The sequence below is a fragment of the Dendronephthya gigantea genome, unplaced genomic scaffold (genome assembly GCF_004324835.1).
Source record: "Dendronephthya gigantea isolate DGI-Jeju-01 unplaced genomic scaffold, DenGig_1.0 000282F, whole genome shotgun sequence".
Classification (NCBI taxonomy): domain Eukaryota; kingdom Metazoa; phylum Cnidaria; class Anthozoa; order Malacalcyonacea; family Nephtheidae; genus Dendronephthya; species Dendronephthya gigantea.
Window position 1 is genome coordinate 62762 of NW_021163292.1, and position 18082 is coordinate 80843.

The 18082-nt window shown below is 37.1% G+C and overlaps 3 protein-coding genes across 3 annotated transcripts; 1 reads left to right on the plus strand and 2 right to left on the minus strand.

Annotated features, from left to right (window-relative positions):
* The first annotated feature begins 344 nt into the window (after positions 1-344).
* Positions 345-8655, plus strand: LOC114541348 (probable ethanolamine kinase). Its single transcript, XM_028561287.1, has 7 exons — positions 345-976; positions 2388-2530; positions 4760-4843; positions 5545-5640; positions 7435-7502; positions 7972-8045; positions 8216-8655. The coding sequence occupies exons 1-7, from the start codon at positions 444-446 to the stop codon at positions 8274-8276; spliced, it is 1059 nt and encodes a 352-aa protein (XP_028417088.1). The 5' UTR covers positions 345-443; the 3' UTR covers positions 8277-8655.
* Positions 8656-9826: 1171 nt separating this feature from the next.
* On the minus strand, positions 9827-17888 carry LOC114541347. The gene is made up of 3 exons (XM_028561285.1): positions 14072-17888; positions 11860-12154; positions 9827-11150 (listed from the first exon to the last, which is right to left on the minus strand). Exons 1-3 carry the CDS (start codon positions 14222-14224, stop codon positions 10315-10317), a joined length of 1284 nt encoding a protein of 427 aa, XP_028417086.1. The 5' UTR covers positions 14225-17888; the 3' UTR covers positions 9827-10314.
* LOC114541359 lies at positions 16224-17130 on the minus strand. The gene is made up of 2 exons (XM_028561296.1): positions 16968-17130; positions 16224-16495 (listed from the first exon to the last, which is right to left on the minus strand). Exons 1-2 carry the CDS (start codon positions 17128-17130, stop codon positions 16224-16226), a joined length of 435 nt encoding a protein of 144 aa, XP_028417097.1.
* Positions 17889-18082: the final 194 nt, after the last annotated feature.

Consider the following 18082-nt stretch of genomic DNA (forward strand, 5'->3'; position numbering starts at 1 on the left):
CTCCCCAGTTCCTCTATCCCCCTGCTCTGCATTGCCCCGTTACCCAGTTCTCCCACTCCGCAGTTCCTCCTTTCCTCTGTTCCCTATTCATCCCACTCCATGCACAGTTCCTCCCTTCCCCTGCTGCCGAGTTCCCCGATTCCCCGTTCCCCCTTTAAAGATAGCCCGGTTCCATCGGCGTTTTCCCTCGGCCTTTTTCCCTCGTCGTTTTTCCCTCGGCGTTTTTCCCTCGGCGCTCTTCCCTCGGCGTTTTTCCCTCAGCGTTTTTCCCTCGGCGTTCTTCCCCCGGCGTTTTCAATGTTGCCAATATTTGTTGACTGACACAATGAGCTATATAGGTCAGTGGTTGACACATGTAGTAACAGAGAATGGTTGAATATGGTATTTTTAAAAAATATTTGAGATATTCGATACAGTCATCAGTCCATTGAAATCGAATCGCGATGGCCACCAAGACGAAACGAAGACACTTTGAATTTGCAATTCCATTTGAAGACAGCGAACAGAGTATCCTCAAAATACTTTATGAAATCAAGCCAGAGTGGTCTGGAAGGAAACTACAATTTAAGAATTTTACCGAAGGCATTAGCAACAAATTAATTGGCTGCATGTTGCAAAATGGTTCGGAGAGCAATCTTATAATGTTCAGACTATATGGAAATCAAACAGAATTATTCATCGATAGAAAGCAAGAGCTAATAAATGTGGAGTTTCTACACTCGCAGGGATATGCTCCTAAATTGTATGGCACCTTTGAGAACGGATATTGCTGTGGCTTCATTCCTGGTCGAACACTTGAGACAGAGGAAATGTCGGACAAGCACTTCAGTGAACTGATTGCCAAGAAATTAGCCCGCGTTCACGCGATAGAGTTGCCAAGCGATTTTGAAACTAGCGAGCCTTGTGTTTTTAAAATGATTGGGAAGTTTCTTAGTGTTCTGCCTGAAAGATTCGAAGATGATTTGAAACAGGAAAGGTGGGCATTGTATTCGCTATTAGATTAATATAAATTCATATAGAGCAGCACTATATGCATGCAATATTTAACTGAAGTGGAACTCTTGCTGTAGTATAAAGTATTACACTTGGGATGTAATTGCATTGCCTGTATAAAGTGCACCAAATACTAGTGATTGCCGAAACGCTAGCTAGATAAGAGTTGAACCCGTTCGTTGTGCAAAACCCTTGCAGATATAGGATTTACCTATTAAACTCACAGCAGGGTAGAGGCCCTTATAGAATAACTGGCAACTCTTGGTATGGTTGTGAATGCTATACAACTGTGAATGCTATACATACATTGGGCTATAACAGAACAAGGATATAAACACTATTCTTGAAGGCAGACAAGTTCTAAACTCTACAATTCATCTGCTAACATATTTTTAACATAATACCCTATTGGTCTGGTATTTTTAATTGTACCCTGGGGGTAAGATATAGCCTGTGATAATTTGATTGTAACTGATGAATTTGACAGAATTTGCTGTTGCAATATATCTGAAATTTATGCTGCACCAGTTTAATGATTTTTTGCACAAAAAAATCCTTGGATGCAGTATGTTGAAACACTTTGTAGCACTTTGCTTTGTGGTTATAACCATGAAATATGAGCATTGCATTAATTAATATGTCAGCTTATTCTCACAAAGATTTTGCTAATTACAAACAAACCATCATGAATATGATGCTGACTGCTACTCGATCAACATAATTAGATAAAGCCAAGGTTTTCTTCTAGAAGTTTTATATAAAGTTAAATCCCAGTATGCATGCAGGCACTGTATAGCCATACAACACTTCTGATACTTTTCAAAACGGTATTTACTCAAGTTATCTTGATATTTTTCATGGCTCATTGATATTTACTGAGGCTGGTTGTTCAAAAGCCGGTTAGCTTAACCTGCCGGGTTAAAGCAAATCTTTACATCAATTTTTTAGTCACTTGTTTACAAAGTTTAATATGTTTTTGCATAAATATTTTTTGGAAGGACAAGAAGCATATTTGGTAAAGTTTTAAAACAAACAGTAGTTCAGAAGTGCTTAAACCAATACATTGGATTGAAATTTAACCAAGGTTTTAGTGCTAATTAACCCACCTTTGAACAACTGGCCCCCACTGGATACTCTATCAGTGGTGTACGTAGACTGAAGCTTGATAATTGGGGGGTGGCATATATTAATGTGCTGTTGATCTTTTTTTCTCAAATCAATTGTTTTTGTTGTCTGTTAACATGCTGTGGATGCTTATGATGCCGCGGAATATATTTAGATTTATTGTTGTTGTATTTTATTGAAATACTTAAGAGCTCGATCAATTTAAAAATGGTAAATTTTCTTTGATGTACAGTTAATGATTTTCCTTAATTGTGTACCTTTTATTGCAGGTACAAAAAGGAACTTCTAAGTAAGATAAATGTGGTGGATGAACTGAAACTTCTCAAAGACCTGCTTAGTGAAGCTGATGTGCCTCTAACTTACAGTCATAATGATTTACTGGTCAAGAACATCATATACAACAAAGATGAAGGTATAATTAGTAAACCAAACTATATAATCCTAGTAATTATAAATAATCTTCAATTTTATTTTTTAAAAACATGGATTTCATGTACAAATTATGTCATTAATAAGACAATATATTATTGCCACAATTGTTCTCATTCTGATGCAAAACATTTTGCACCATGGTGGTTGGTAAAGTCAGGTGATCAACATGTCGACTTATACAATTACTCTATACAATTGGTCACAGGTATATATATGTACTCCAAAAGCGACATAAAAAGCACACCATTATCATTTTTTTTAAATATACCCAATTTAAGAATGCAGTAAACCTGCCTAAAATGAGTTCTTCATTTATTATATTTATTACTTGTAATTATTGTGATAGATATGACCTGGTGAAAATTTTTTTAAATTTTCATCGGTTTTGGGAGTATCTTGGTTTTTAATTGGGGTATATATACCTGGGTATCATATCTCAAGATTTGCACATAATAGTATGGGTAGGGATAAATTGCGGATACGGATGGGGAAATGCGGATAGGAAAATGCGTATGCGAGGATAAAATGCGGATAAGAGGATAAAATGCAGATAGAAAATGCGGATGAGCGGTAAAAATATGGCTGTTTGTCCAACTTGCGAATTTGTCTTACGATCGAACAAGTATTCAGGGGTTTTTTTGCACTGTTTAAGGTCATTGCTCGGTGAATATTAATTTACATTGCCCTTATACCAGAAAACCAAAACTGAATATTTGATGTCCGCCCGGGCTTTATGTATATTAAAATATAAAGGCTTTCTTCTCCGTTTCAGAAGTTAAGAAATATCTCAAGCGAAATTTACAACTTTTGAAACGACAAAAAAATCATTTTGAACCCGGGCACATATTAAGTTTTAATACGATGTCATCGCGGATTTACGTCTTTAGTTAACGATTATACGACGCCCAAATATAGTATATTCTCCTGAATTTTTATTACCGTATTGTGGCAATTTGACATGAAGGGGAGATTTAAACTCCCATAGCTCACTCCAAAGCCAGAAAAAGAACGGGAAACCCCTGAACTTGAATGGGGAACATAGTCAAGAAAAAGAAACTTGGCTGCAGCAGTTTCGGTCCTGTCTACCTTGCGAAATATAAAAAGGATAGATAGTAAGCATTGTCATCCCATAAGTGTTGTAGTGAAAAAACTTAAGAGCGGATCCGTTGATTCACAAACTATCCAAAACAGCGTCAAAGGATATCGAAATATTACTGAAAATATGTATTTCATTCATGCGCAAATTTCTATCCAATGTCAAGACCATTGAAATCAGAACTTTTTGATTTCTTTCGCACAAGTGAGAATAATTGCTTTCGTTGCCTTCTTTTATCAGTCAGCCAGATTAAAGCCATCGAACGGTACGACTATCATCTCGCTGCAGAAATGCAAGACAGCAAGGTAAAATCCGACATGTCGCGCCCAACAAATGGTGCAGCCAATTTATGTGCGTTCCTCTCTCTTGAAATTTGCGATTGAATTTTAAGTGATATTGAATTGAATGATCACCCCAATTGGGAAAAGGTACGTGAAATAGCTGAGGATGTCATCTGTAATCTCCCTGAAAATGCACAGAGATCATGCATGATTGTTTTTATGACGTCTCCTTTTTCAATGAAACATACGGAAAGCATTAGTTCACAACTTGTCGTCAACTTATCAACGGATTTTTATCACCGTTAATGGCTTGACTGTCATCCGTCCATTTGTATAGTGAACTCGAAATAGTGAGCTCGAAATTATCCAAAGAAACAGACATCGATGAAAAAGAAATGCCTTTTTAAATGTGCAGAGTTTCTTTGGCACGAAACCGAAAATTCCAGCTTTCACAATCGTTTTGTTTTTTTTTTCCCATTTTTAACCGTCATCCGCATTTTATCCCCCGATTCGCATTTTATCCCCTTATTCGCATTTTTCAATCCGTACCCGTATTTTATCCCTACCTTACTTGGATCCTAATGCAAACTTTGTTCTGGGATTTGCTTGCCTGATGCAAAGTTTAAAACGTTAAAATGAAAACTGAATTCATTTTCAGTCCAAACGTCATTCAGTTTCAGATCAAACAGTCAAAACGAATTCATTTTCAGCCAGTCAAATGCAAACTGTATTGTGTATAAATGGGTTGTGAATTTTATTATGACAGTTAGTATTTGATGTAACAGCTAGTGGATAACCTGCCCTAATACAACAACAATTTCCCTTGTTTTAGATAAAATTTCTTTTATTGACTACGAATATGGTGCGTATAATTTCAGTGCGTTTGACATTGGAAACCACTTTAATGAATTTGGAGGTAAGTTTACAATGTAGGAAAGTATCTGTTAGGAAATGGAATAGAGAAGATCGCATAATACAAGGTGTCTAAAAGAAAAGGTAATAAAAAATTAATGCGTTGGTGTTCGTGAATTGGCCTCTATTAACAAGCGTAATTTTTTGATACTATGATAGAACAGTGTTTGCACTCTCGAATATCGTATTTTCTTAGAGGTATGGGAAAAAAACGAGAAGACGCGAGCGCGTTAAATGAGATTGGTCGAAATCACAAATTTTCATCTCGTCGTCAAGTTCTCCAATTCATGAAACGTTTTAAATTTAGCATGGAACTTAGTACGTTGTTCTGTCATAAGTTGAATGATCTTTTTAAAATTGTCATTGATTATACATATGCATTGCATTAGCGAAGTTGTTGAGGTATGATTAATTTTCGGCTAACTAAAGTCCCAAAGGGCCTAAACTTTCTTTCCTATTTAAAGTTAACACTTAATTCCCCGTGGAGAGATGTGAGCATTCGATAACTTGAACATATTTTTTTGTAATTTACCCTCGTTAGCATGTCGAGTAATAACGCACACGAGCGCATTGATGTGGAATAACCTTTTTATTTATATACTTACTATCTACAAATTACTATCCAGAATGACTGCTGAATTATACTGTACATACAGGACTGTTACATCCACATATACAAAATGTTTCCGTAACGATCGATTTTAGGTGTTGTCATTGATCCAGATTATAGTTTATATCCTGGTAGAGAATTTCAGATGAGATGGTTGAGAATATATTTGGAGGAGAAAGCAAAAGTTCAAGGTAAAATGAGTCGTAATTACTATATATAAATTTGAGATTGAAAATATTCAATCTTTATTTGAGTTGACTTGTAATGTTCCGCAATGTATTAGGTATATATTAAAAAAATCCAGGCCTAACTGAGTTGCATCATCTGAGTTGCGTCATCTGAGTTGCGTCATCTGAGTTGCATCATCTGTCTCATGCTGTTTTCTTAAAGCTCGCATTGACATGCAAATTATTTTCGACTTTGATTTCAGGTCTATCGCCTGATCTAAGATGACATTATTTGATGCTTTATTCCATTTCCCGTAAGCCCGTTTTCCACTAGGTGAATTTATTCGCGCTAACAGATAAAAAGTAAGAAGCCATTCCACTTTTCCTGGCGAATTTTATACATACACTGTCATTTTCTGTGCATGACTGTGATCGGAAAATCGTAAATCGAAATTATTTCGTAGAAATATTCCAGCGAACTAAAGCGGTTATCACTGACACTGAGTTAATTAATTAATGTTGATACTCGCTCCAAGACATTTAGAACTTAGGTTTCACCAATATTTCTTTTTAACCGGTCAATGCGGGTACTGCATACTATCTTAGGGAGCAGTCATTATTAATGCCGGGGGGTGGGCCGGAAGATATTTGGGGGGGCCACCAAAAATGTTGTAACCACTTAGGGGGGGCTACAAAAAATTCCAGAGAGAAGTAGGGGGGGCTATCAAAAATTAATGCATTATTCAATAATCATGAAACAACAATTCTGAACAATGAAATGCATAAAATACTAATTAGTCCAAATCAGAATCCGAGGTACATGAATGTTCACTTAATTTTTTGGCGTTGCCAAAAGCTGTAAGAAGTGACATCTGATTTTTCTTTGTTGTGACCTTTCTCTTTTTTTTCGGTCCTACAATCTTTTTCTTTTCACTATAACTGTTAACCACTTTCTGAACTAGTTCACAAGTTATCATGCTTTCGTTTGTTCTCTTTTTTTCTTCTTGTGGAGCGGCTACTTTCACAATTAGAAGCAATATCCACAGGCACTCTTCTTTTTAGATGGTCAAACTTCTCCTGCACATCACCCTTGATTTTAGCCAATTGTATTTCCACTGAATTAGCTTCTGCAGCAGCTCTTTCCAAAAACAATAACTCGTTCGCTTTCCATGGAAGAACATAATTTTCCTGGTTAAAAAGATTACCCTTCAACTGTTTGCAATCCTTTACAAAAACACTGATATCCTCAATTTTTTCTGCAAGGAATTTTAATGAATTTTCTGCTGGAGCAAAAAAGTGTCTTTAAAATATTTTGATAGAATAGTAATTACATATAAACACAAGCGGGGGGGGGGGGGCTATGAAAAGTTAGTTGATCTAACAGGGGGGGCCATAAATATTTTCCTTGAAATAGTGAGGGGCCATGAAAAATTTACCACAGGTAAAGCAATATCTTCCGGCCCACCCCCCGGCATTAATAATGACTGCTCCCTTACACAATGTGTATAATCATTATGTTAAGGCTGGCAACTCTCTGACAAAAAATATAATGCATACATTAATACCGTCGCTTGAAACACAAAAATTATGCTAGTTTCTTGAAGAAAAAATCTAGATAAAAACACCTTGGATGTATTTACTAAATTTATCTGTAATTTTTAGACTTGAAAACAGCTTAAAAAAACTTAAATAATTGAAACAAAAAATGTATTTTTATCGAAATTTTGTTAAACAGAGGCGGGATGCAATTTAGTTTATAATGAAATGAATTATGTCATGCACACCCACGAAGCGCATGATTGTTTTTTTGTTGATTAGGAACAGGAGAGGTAGTCACTGAAGAGCAAATTAAAAAATTATATGTTTATGTCAACCAATTTGCGCTGGTAAGTGCCTCCCTACTGTATTAAAGCCCGCGTTTACACTACATGGAATTTATTCGCACGCACGGCACCCGTACCCAATTTTAGTAGCGTTAAGGCTACCAATACAAAAACCGAGGACGAATGAAATTGGTACGCACGTACCCATTGTATTAGTCGTGCCGTGCCCATAAATCGAGTGTAGTGTAAATGGGGCTTAAGCTAACAACATAAAATAATAATTTTATAAGCAATAGATCTTTTGAAGCAATAGACCTTTTTCATAATGACGTCAAACGGGGAAAGTATAATTTTACACAAAGTTTGATTGGCTCGATAGTTTTGTGGAGCCAAAGAAACTTGTACATTAGAGAATTTATGAACGGTCCACTTGTTCACATCTGTAAGAAAAAAAGAAAATCGCCGCAAACATTACGGTGTAGACATAAACGATTTATTGTGCGACAATGATTGGTTTTTCATATACTGTTAGGTATCGCATTTGTTTTGGGGAGTCTGGGCATTACTTCAAGCAAATTTCTCCTCAATTGATTTCGACTTTCTTGAGTAAGTGTTAGTTAACTTAGTTGAGTTTATTATTTTTAAATTACCCACATATATAAAACTACGCTTACACTAATATGCTGACGGCGTAGTTTAGCCAGTTATTGTGAGGTATCCCGTCGTTGTTTAGAGCCCAGTAACATGAATAATTCTCTTTTCTTATTTCCCTTTAGATACAGCAAAAATCGCCTTTACGAGTATCTTCGTAGGAAAGACGATTTTCTAAATTTATAGATGAAGTCGATATATTACATATTAACAATAATTTCATATAGCATCATTCACATGGGACGCGGTATGATAAAATTGTTTTAATTATTGCATGGTAATATAGGTGAAAAATTCTTGACGTTGCTTGCCAAGAAAGAGTGGCACTATTATATTATTAACAATGTTTCTTTCTTTTTCTTAATTTTACTATGCATGGGTATTCGAGGAAAAATTTTACATGATATCTGTATAACATTTTCTAATACACCTACTAGTATAATTATTGAGCACGTCAGCACACGTCAGTGATGTTTTTTTATAATATATTCGACAAATGATGTACCCCATTGTAATTTTAAATTTAATATTTGTCACCACGTTCGTGTCAAGTTGCTGTATTAGTAAAAATATTATCAGGAAATATGGCTTTTTTAATTAATTTATACACTTACACACGGACATACACAAATCAGTGGTTATACAAAAAGGAAACGAGCTTGAAAGAAAGGTGAACCTGACTGTGACCTGACCTTTTTTACAAACAAAATTTTTGGGCATTGTCACGACGTTATCCGTTTGGATATAGAGCGCCAGGCAACGTTAAAGCTCATATTTACTGTCAAGTACACACTCATATTTCTATATAGCTACATTATTCGAAGCTGTTGAAGTGGTTCATTTGAAAAAACGCTAGACGAATGTAGGGTTCTGTGTCCTATTGTGTTTTGCCAACGTATATAAAATGAAATATATGAAACGTAAAATGTGTGTTACCTACAAAACACGAAAGTGGAAATAAGGCTTCCCTGGGCAAGTAAAAACACTCACGTCCATTAGTGGTAAAACGATCGGCTAAGGAGCCATCACAAATGATGCATGGTAAGGACTGCCATTCTTGTTTCTCTCTCTGAAATTGCACGTATTTCGTTTTGAACTGCAAATCACAACCACCCCAAAGAAAGCACCATGCACCAGAAGTCCATCTTAAGCAAAAGTTCTCACTGTCCTAACGACGTCGCTCCATCGTTGGCAGTGGTGTAAAAGTGGGAAGCTGTCGAAGGAGTTGGGGGGGCAGACAACGCCTTCTTCAAGCTTTGTGGGCCAGGCTTGGAAAATCAACATTTTCATGAACACTACACTTGACTACATTTTGCGTGTTGAAGTCAATTCCAGGCAGAATTAGCGACTTGGATACACCTCCGCCGCGTTCACACTAGAGGCCTAGAACTCGCCTGGACCGGGTCTAGGCGAGGTAATATAAAATTATGCTACGTTCACACCCTCTTTCTTCGCGCTGACATCGGATAGCCAACGTTATTGACAAAATACACTCTTGAAACAAGACCCAAACACGCCAAAAGTGGTAATACTACAAGGTGTATAAAAAAACTGCAACCCACTTAATATTCATATATGCTCCCTTCTATTCATAAAAAAAGATCGTAGGCTCCTGGGAATTAAGGTTGCGTTTTTATGGTACACCCTGTAGTATGCAGCCTATACAGATTATACTATTATAAGTTTAAAATTGGTCAGGACTAGGTAAAGCCCATCACATTACAAAAATTGTGCTAGACGTCAGGTCCAGGCCAGACAAACAACGTTCACACGGCTAGGCTTGGTCCAGGCCAGGTCAAAGCATGTAATGTAAACGCGACTTTAGCATCTAATTGTATCGGGTGATGAACAAACTTATAACCTATATCACTTCCAGCTGTCCCTGTTGGAAAAAAAGGTAGCCTAAAAGGCCGAAATTGCTAAACTTGTCGCAGGTATAAAGAAAGTTTAAACATTATTTAGTCTGAGATTCGTGTGCATAGTATAAGTCCCTTTGTTAAAAAAACTCAAAACTTAATTGGACAAACATGCATTTCGTTGTACACACGTACAGTACTTGTTAAATATAGTTCCAAATATGTAGCCTATACGATATAATATGTTATCATAACCATATAGTAGAACTCGGGTCCATTTTAATATGTTTCGATTGATGATAATGCTGTAAAATCTACTAATCGTATAAGATAATAAGCTGTTTATTTAAACAAAGTATGGAAAATTTCTATGATTTCGTATCAATTGAATGTCCATTCTCCAAATTCTCTTCCTTCGTGATTTCTTCGAAGAAACTGCAGATCTCAGCCTGAATTTTTTTATTGTTGGTCACGCGTGGTTTTTCCCCGTGGAGCTCAGTTAAAACCTCGCGAAGACGTTCAACACCCCCGGTTCGGTAAACAAACTCCAAATGACTCATTCTCAGTCCACTTCCGGCTATCTTCGCGGCCATTCCTTCAGAAGCCTTTCCTGCCTTGATTAAAGGCTTTAATGTTTTCATATTTTCCTGCGTCATTTGAGAATAGGATAAATAATCGCGGTACCAGAAGACCGTAAAACTGTGCTTCAACAGCATGTCATTAGTTATAAATTTAGATACAAGCTTCTGAAGCATCCTTACGTCGTCAAGAGCGTTATGCGCATTATATGTTGCGCATAGAAGATCTTTCGCTAAATCTGTCTGTTTGTAAGTCTTCCTTTCCGGGAACAGTTCGCGGAAAGCGGTCAATGAATCCGAGAATCCAATCACCGCCTGGGAAAATTCTGACATCTGCTTGCACGAGGCGATCGCATTGATCAAATGTTTTGCGTCGAATGCCCTGCCGTTGTGTGCAATAAGCAAACTCGGTGTCTTCATTTTAAGCCATGCTAGGAATCTTGCGATACCCTGGTTTAAATAGACGGCCTTCAGACGCTCTCTACCTTGGTATAATGCCCCGCGTCTTTTCCGGAGTTTATTGACAGCCGTAGCACCAGATGTTACGTATCCTCTAGGAATAATGTATATATTGAACTCGTCTGACCCATCTGTAGCTGCGATTTGGCATATTTCAGCGTCTTCCGCTGCAAAAAAGTATGGGAAATTGATGTTATTGTACTTTATTTTGTAATGAAAAAAGCCTCAAAAACAAATTTGAAAAATTCTGTTCTGATTTTAAAAATTATTAATTCAAATGAGGTAGAACTGTATAGCTATTCAGGGAATGTGATATATATACGCGAGGAACATGCCAACCGATTGACAGCCCGATTTTAACCCGCCCGTGGATAATGCCAAAGCCCACACACACTAGACGCGATTAATACAACGCGCAACGCGAATTTTTCATTTTCATGCAGAAGCTAATAATTTGAATTCTTAACGAACATTTTGAGAGATATGGGTACCAGATAGGTAGAAATGTACTATCATTCAGTAATTACCAAGAATATGACAACATTGTCAAAATTAGCAGATTTTGAAAACTGAAAAATTCCTAAAAATCGCGTCGCGTTGGAAAATCGCATGCGGAGTGTCTCGGCCTTAAACGGGCTTCGCGGGCTCAAATGCGTTTCTTCTCATATTGCGTTTATAGCCCCACTCAATTTATCGGCACGGCACGTGCCGGCATTTGTATTGATAGCTCGAGATCCGAATAAGTATACCAAATCTATCAAATTAATAAACATTTGCTAATTAATAATCGTTGCTTCATATAGGTAAACGAAGATATCGTGACAATTAAGAGGTTCCGCTACCGTGTGAACGCAGTTCTGTATTAAAATCATATACCTCGGGAAGTCGTCTCAAGGTCAATAACAACTTTCGTAACACCTTCTTTGACCATTACTCTTCTGATCTCTGGTGAAGTTACAATGGCAGGGACCTCGTGAACTACTTCTTTCTCGCTTTTCATAGGCTCTGCCTGACTACAGACTTTTCCCGAAGAGTCTTGCTGTCGCTTCGATTTTTTATATTCGCCCTTTGCCTTGCTTTCATCACTTTGTTTATTGCTTTGACTGTCGAGGTTTAGCTTGGTTTGTTTGTATCCAAAGGTTGTTTGAACTTTGCAATGCTTAGTCTTTATCTGAACAGCATTAGACATTTTATTAAACGATAATCTCAAAACGATAAACTCAACGTGCCAGTTTATACAGGACGTTCCTTCCCAAATCCCAACAAATTATATGTAATATGAGCAGATCAAAACACAAGAACTGATGCATGCGGCATGCCTAATTTGGTATTCAAATTTTCAACGATTTTACGACTAGCTAATTTGACCATCAGTGATCAGTAAGACCTTTGTGTCCAACACGACATTCAGACAAGCATTTCGACACAAAGGAATTGTGGATTAAGAAACGCATAAGGGTCGCATTTCGGTCGGGTCGAATGCAATTCAAACAACAGATAATGGTGTCGATTTGGCTCGCTCATCCGGAACGGATTAAAAAGTAAGATTATATGCGATATACTGGCCGCAAGACAGGTTTAAGACAGAACTCTTGGAAAGATAAAGATACCAATCAACGCATTCGTGAGTCTGATTCGGGTACCGCTATATGCCGAACTATTTATGTTAGGTGTAGTTGCTATTTTTCCATTTTATTTTCAGGTACGTTATATATGAGCAGTAACCTACTGATCTGAGTATAAAAATCAAGCAATCAGAAGTGTCCTTCATTTCCTATGGCTTCGGCACTGGAAGATTTTAAGTAAATCTAGTGATTTTAACTGTATTTATATACTACAATTTAAAATTTTCGCTCTTTTGCCCATGTTAACTCATTTTGTCGAGACGCCTCATGACATCATATTAAATTGACGTCATATTATATTGATAATAAACCTTCAATTCAGCGCAGTTCAAAAGAAATATTTCAATGATTTTTATATGTGGTCTGTTTTGTTATGAAGTACAAAATCATTTGGCTTTAGAAAACACACCGCGGTATATCAGAAAAGTTTAAAGACACCAAGAGTTCACAAAAAATAAATAAATTATATGGAAATTATTAATATATTTGGTGATTATTAATATGTTTGATGACAATTAATAAATTTTGCACAAATGTGTGCATGTATTTGTAGTTATAGATAAAAATCTGAATATAAATCTGAACTGACTATTCAGGCCGGGATGATGATGGCTTTTATATTATATATTTGTTTCTTCTCAATTCGCTACATGCAAAGTTATGGTAAACGTACGTTGATACGTATCTGTACTGTAGAGGTTTTTTCAACAGCAATTTTGATACATATGACCAGCCAAGCAGCTATCAGGCGAGATAAAAAGACATGATGCAGCGATGCCTATAGGCCCTATACTTCTACTTTCAACTAAGTCTTATGAGACCAATTAATTTAGATAATTATATCCTTGTGTCAAACAGAACGGATTTATCGACAGTTTTATTATATCTCATACGAGTTTAATATACTTTAATTACCAAATACATGCATGTATTAATTAATTCATTCGTGTTGAATAACAGCATGCGGCCAATGCGCATATATAGCGCTATGCGGCCAATTTGCGTATGATCATGAATAGACGCCAGGTTTTACTCACCCTGTATGATTATACTGTTTTATAAAATAAAATGACCAATTGGCAATCTCGTAATTATAGCGAGTTTCTTGGAAAGAGCTTGAGCGGTTAACGTGTTAACATTGCCAGCAAAGGCTGTGCGAGACACCTATTGCATGCATGAGGGGGCTTAATCTTGTATATTTTCTTTACTTATGTCACTAACCTTAAAAGCAATGCTTTATGATATTATATAATCTGAAAAATCAATCCGGCATCACATAAATATATGTACATGTCTCCCTCCAACAACTAAAATAGTTTACTATAAGTTCTAGGAACTGTTTTAAAATTATGCTATGAAATACCAAGTCTTGTTGGAAATTATTTTTAATGAGATAATGTGGTTATCGATTCTACGAAAACCTACATAATGAGTTACTATCTAAACAAGATCTCTATACTTACTATTTCCTTGTTATCATCTATATTCATTGTGATTGTCCGTTGAATTGTTGAGGCCATACCTAACGTCCGCATAATTCGGTTCTTTTCTAGCATAGGAAAAAACCGAGCTGAGGCCGGAATAAATTGGAAGTGAAATTGTAAGCCACGAATCATGATTTGCAATATATATTACTCCAAAATGCCGTAATAATATTTTCCGATTGTGATGTTTCGCTTGAATTAGTCTTTTCAGACCTCATGGATCATTTTTAGAGCTAGTTGATGACTTTTAGAAGAAAAGCGGCAGGGAGTTTTTAGAATATTAATCGTTGGTATTCGCTATCGTTGGCACTGACGTGATTTGAATCTTTTACCGATGGCGAGAGCAACGACTCGTTAGATGCACAGATGTTAACGTGAGTTATCGACCATAGATTCGCTGAGTGTGCGTCTTTTATAAAGGCTTCTCTTGTAAAACAACGCTCTTTCATTACAAAAATTTTGCAATTGAGCGACTAATTCCCGCGTGTAGACATAGTTCAATGACGAACAAATGTTTGTATCAAATTTGAAAATATTTCAAGACAAGTTAAAGAAAATAAAAATGAAAGTGAAATATTCAAAATTTACTTATTGTTTTCCTTTTCATTGTAGCAGGCCATGTATTAATATTCAATTTCCTATTTAATTTTTAAACTCCTGTGCATGAAATTGGAAAATTTTCAAAGATTAACCGCTTGCGTTAGAACGAATTCGGTCATATAATTATATTGTATCCATACAGGTAGACTAATGTCAGGGTCAAAGGCTGTATCTTGATATAAACTGTAAATTATATGAGCGGAAGCGATATGCAAACAAAAATATTTGCAAGAAGGGGTTAAAGAAAATGAAAATCATTTCGTTTTCCGTTTTGCAGGGCATAATTTTTATTAATTTACTAGTTCAATGATGATGCCTTGACGATGCGTGTTCACGAATTTGAACAGTCTTAACCAGTCAGAAGATTTTGAATCCACCCGGCACAAAACAAGTCAAAAATGCTAAAAAAGAAATCGTTTATTCTTGAAACACACTATGTCGAACAAAAAATGTTCTTCTCAACCACTCTTAACTATTCTCGCGCCTAGTCTTTTTTGTCCGTTTCGCCCCATTATCTTCCTGCAACTTTGGGGGCATGGGATTAACTATCAATTCCAAAACAATGCGGGTTAATTTACCCAGGGGAAATTTCGTGCGAGACAATGAGGTTTTGTGACGAAGGCCCTCAGTTCGAGTTCGTTAGTTGATGATGTACACTTGATATATTTTTCAGCCAGTTGCGTTTTCAGCTAGGGTAAGTCATTAGACGGACTAATTTCCAATTGGTTATTCATTTCTAAAGAATATTTTAAGGTCTGTTCACGCAATCCATTTTTGTTCCATCCATGCAATTCACTTCTGACATATGAAATATAGTCGGCTATTGACTTATACCATTAATTCAGCCAGCTATGGTGTTGCATATTGTTGTAGAACACGAGAAAATTAGATGTCATTGCATTTCATGTAGTTTAAGACAAAATAAATGCCGGAAAATGTTTAAAATTAAAAACTGCTTCTTCGTGATAAATCTTTTAAGTTGAGTAAAGTTTGTGGTTTATAATATAACCGTTGAAAGGAAAAGCCAGGTAAACGATAGTGAAATATTCATCAAATAAAGTATTCACAGCGAGCGAAAGTTGACAGTTAATTAAACAGTATATTGTGCTGACAGTTGTGTTCCGTTGAATCCGAGGGCCGAGATTCTCCCGATTGTTGGGTGTTGTTATGAATATTAATCTGGAAATTGCGTTGTGATTGCCGCAAACAACTGAGAACTTGTACCAAAGGTTCTTTCGAATAACAAAGAAGCGAAAAGACAAGCTTTTCTTTGATTGTAACTCGCCTGTCAGATATGTTGTAATAGTTAAAAGAACTTCGCAGTGGATTTCTATATATCCTGTGTGTTGTATAATCATTGGCATAAAAGAACAGCGACAAGGGTTACAATTACAGTTCCTACTTGAGTCAATGTCCACAATCAAAACTGCTCATTCCCGCCCTTTCCTTAACGTTAACCAATAAGGTTCAGAGACTATTGCTACCGTAACATGTCCTACTGAACTATATCTTAAATATAACTGTACTGTCGCTAATCCGGGACATCCTCCGGGACGCGCAAGAGTTCACCTGTCCAGTCCTTGATCTTCTTCTTTGCTTCGCGAGCTGCTGTTCGTCCTTGCTTCTTTGGGGTTACGTAAATCAATGGACTATTCGCGATACTTTCCGCGCGGGTTGGAGGTACATAGCTTTCATCAGGATTACTTCTTGTTATCAAGGCAACCTCGAGTGGGTACAGCTTTGTAATTAGACGGTTAGTGTGGGCTTTGCTCGTTCTGATGTTTGCTGCACGGACTAATCCATCTTTGCCAGTAATGAATAAATGAGACTTTCAACGACAGCTAATTTATAGTTGATACGCTTTGTATCGTCATGTAACTGGACAACGTCGCCCGCCTTGATAGAAATTTTGTTTGTTTTTGTTGCCTTGTGGAATTTGCGGAGTGATGTCAGATATTCTTTCCGCCAGCGGTTCCAGAAGTGGTGGATTAAATCAGTTCTCCTTTTCGCAAGGTGTTGAACTAAGGTTGGTTCTTCATCGAAGGTTGAATCGGACCATTCGTCTTCAGCGATTAAAGGGTGTGGTAATCCTATTATTCTACGACCGTAAAGGAGATGGTAAGGAGTCAAGGGTTGTTCATCTTCGATGTTGGATGAAACGAAGGTTAGTGAGCGGTCGTTCAATATTGTTTCGATTTCTGTGATGATGGTTTTAGTTTGAATAGGTTGACGGTTCATCGGCCAAGGTCTTTCTTCAGGGTAAGTTTGGTCATACCGATTAGTCTTTCCCAAAATCCACCATGCCACGGAGCACGTTTGACCATGAATTTCCACTGCACGGCTCGTTTACTAAGACGTTCCTCTAGAATTGGTGATTTAAACAAAAATTTCAATTCTTCTGCTGCTGATTCATAAGTTGAAGCGTTGTCGAATACCATTATTGTGGGAAGTGACTTGCGATTGGAAAACCTTCGAAAGGCTTCCATGAAGGTGGGTACTAATAGATCATTAACTATTTCGAGGTGGATGGCCCGGATGTTGGCACAGGTGAACAAGCAGATGCAGACTTTGAGTGAACCTTCGGGTGATTTCACGTAGATTGTGCCGGTGAAGTCAACTCCAGTGACTGTAAACGGATGCGAATCGGTTGTGCGGATTGCTGGTAGTGGTGGTAGGTCGGGGTTCTTGTACGATTAGCTGATGACCTTTCGACATGTACACAGCGATGAATGATGCGTATTGTCGGGCTGCTGGTACCCAGTATTTCTGAAGAAGATAGGTGAGGGTGGAGTTTAGTATTTCTGCTATGTCCGGCTTCTACGATCAGTTGTGTTAGGTGGTGGTTTTGGGGGAGTGGGATAGGAAACTTTGTCGACTCTTGAAAGGGTGCGTTATGTATACTTTCTCCGGAACGTAGAAGTCTTCGAAAACGAAAAAACGAAGTTGTCTGACCAGTGGTAGCCGATCAGCTGTCTTTGATTTCAAATTAACAAGTTCTTTGGAATACACAATTGATTGACAGCCTAGAATCCAAAGTTTGTGTGCTGCCTGTAATTCCAAAGTGGACCAAGGACCGCTGTCAGCTTTCTTCCTGAGGATGTTAAGAAATCGTAACACCCATGCTGTTACACGGATTAATCTTGGAAGTGTACTGCAAATGGACCTTTTGCATTATAGGCAACTTTTTGATCTATGCGAGATAATCCAATAAAATCACCATAGCTGAAAAGAGCGTACCAAAATTAGTGAAAATGCAAAGTTTGGTTGCGAAATGTCGTAAAATACGGAAAATATGGCCTTGCAAAGTTTGCAAATTTGTATACTTTAGTCTAACGCACGCAAATTGCTACCATTTTTGGCCCGAATGTGGTAGCAATTTCCGTGCGTTAA

Bases quoted from the DNA above. Each gene is read 5' to 3' on its own strand.
- LOC114541348 (XM_028561287.1), top strand. From the start codon at position 444: ATGGCCACCAAGACGAAACGAAGACACTTTGAATTTGCAATTCCATTT. The intron at 4,844-5,544 runs GTAAGTTTACAA...GATCGATTTTAG, and splicing joins CCACTTTAATGAATTTGGAG to GTGTTGTCATTGATCCAGAT. The intron at 7,503-7,971 runs GTAAGTGCCTCC...ATATACTGTTAG, and splicing joins ATGTCAACCAATTTGCGCTG to GTATCGCATTTGTTTTGGGG.
- LOC114541347 (XM_028561285.1), bottom strand. From the start codon at position 14,224: ATGATTCGTGGCTTACAATTTCACTTCCAATTTATTCCGGCCTCAGCT. The intron at 12,155-14,071 runs GTAAGTATAGAG...AATGCTGTTCAG, and splicing joins TAGATGATAACAAGGAAATA to ATAAAGACTAAGCATTGCAA. The intron at 11,151-11,859 runs GTATATGATTTT...ACTTTTTTGCAG, and splicing joins CCTTGAGACGACTTCCCGAG to CGGAAGACGCTGAAATATGC.
- LOC114541359 (XM_028561296.1), bottom strand. From the start codon at position 17,130: ATGGTATTCGACAACGCTTCAACTTATGAATCAGCAGCAGAAGAATTG. The intron at 16,496-16,967 runs GTATGACCAAAC...TTACTGGCAAAG, and splicing joins ATTTTGGGAAAGACTAATCG to ATGGATTAGTCCGTGCAGCA.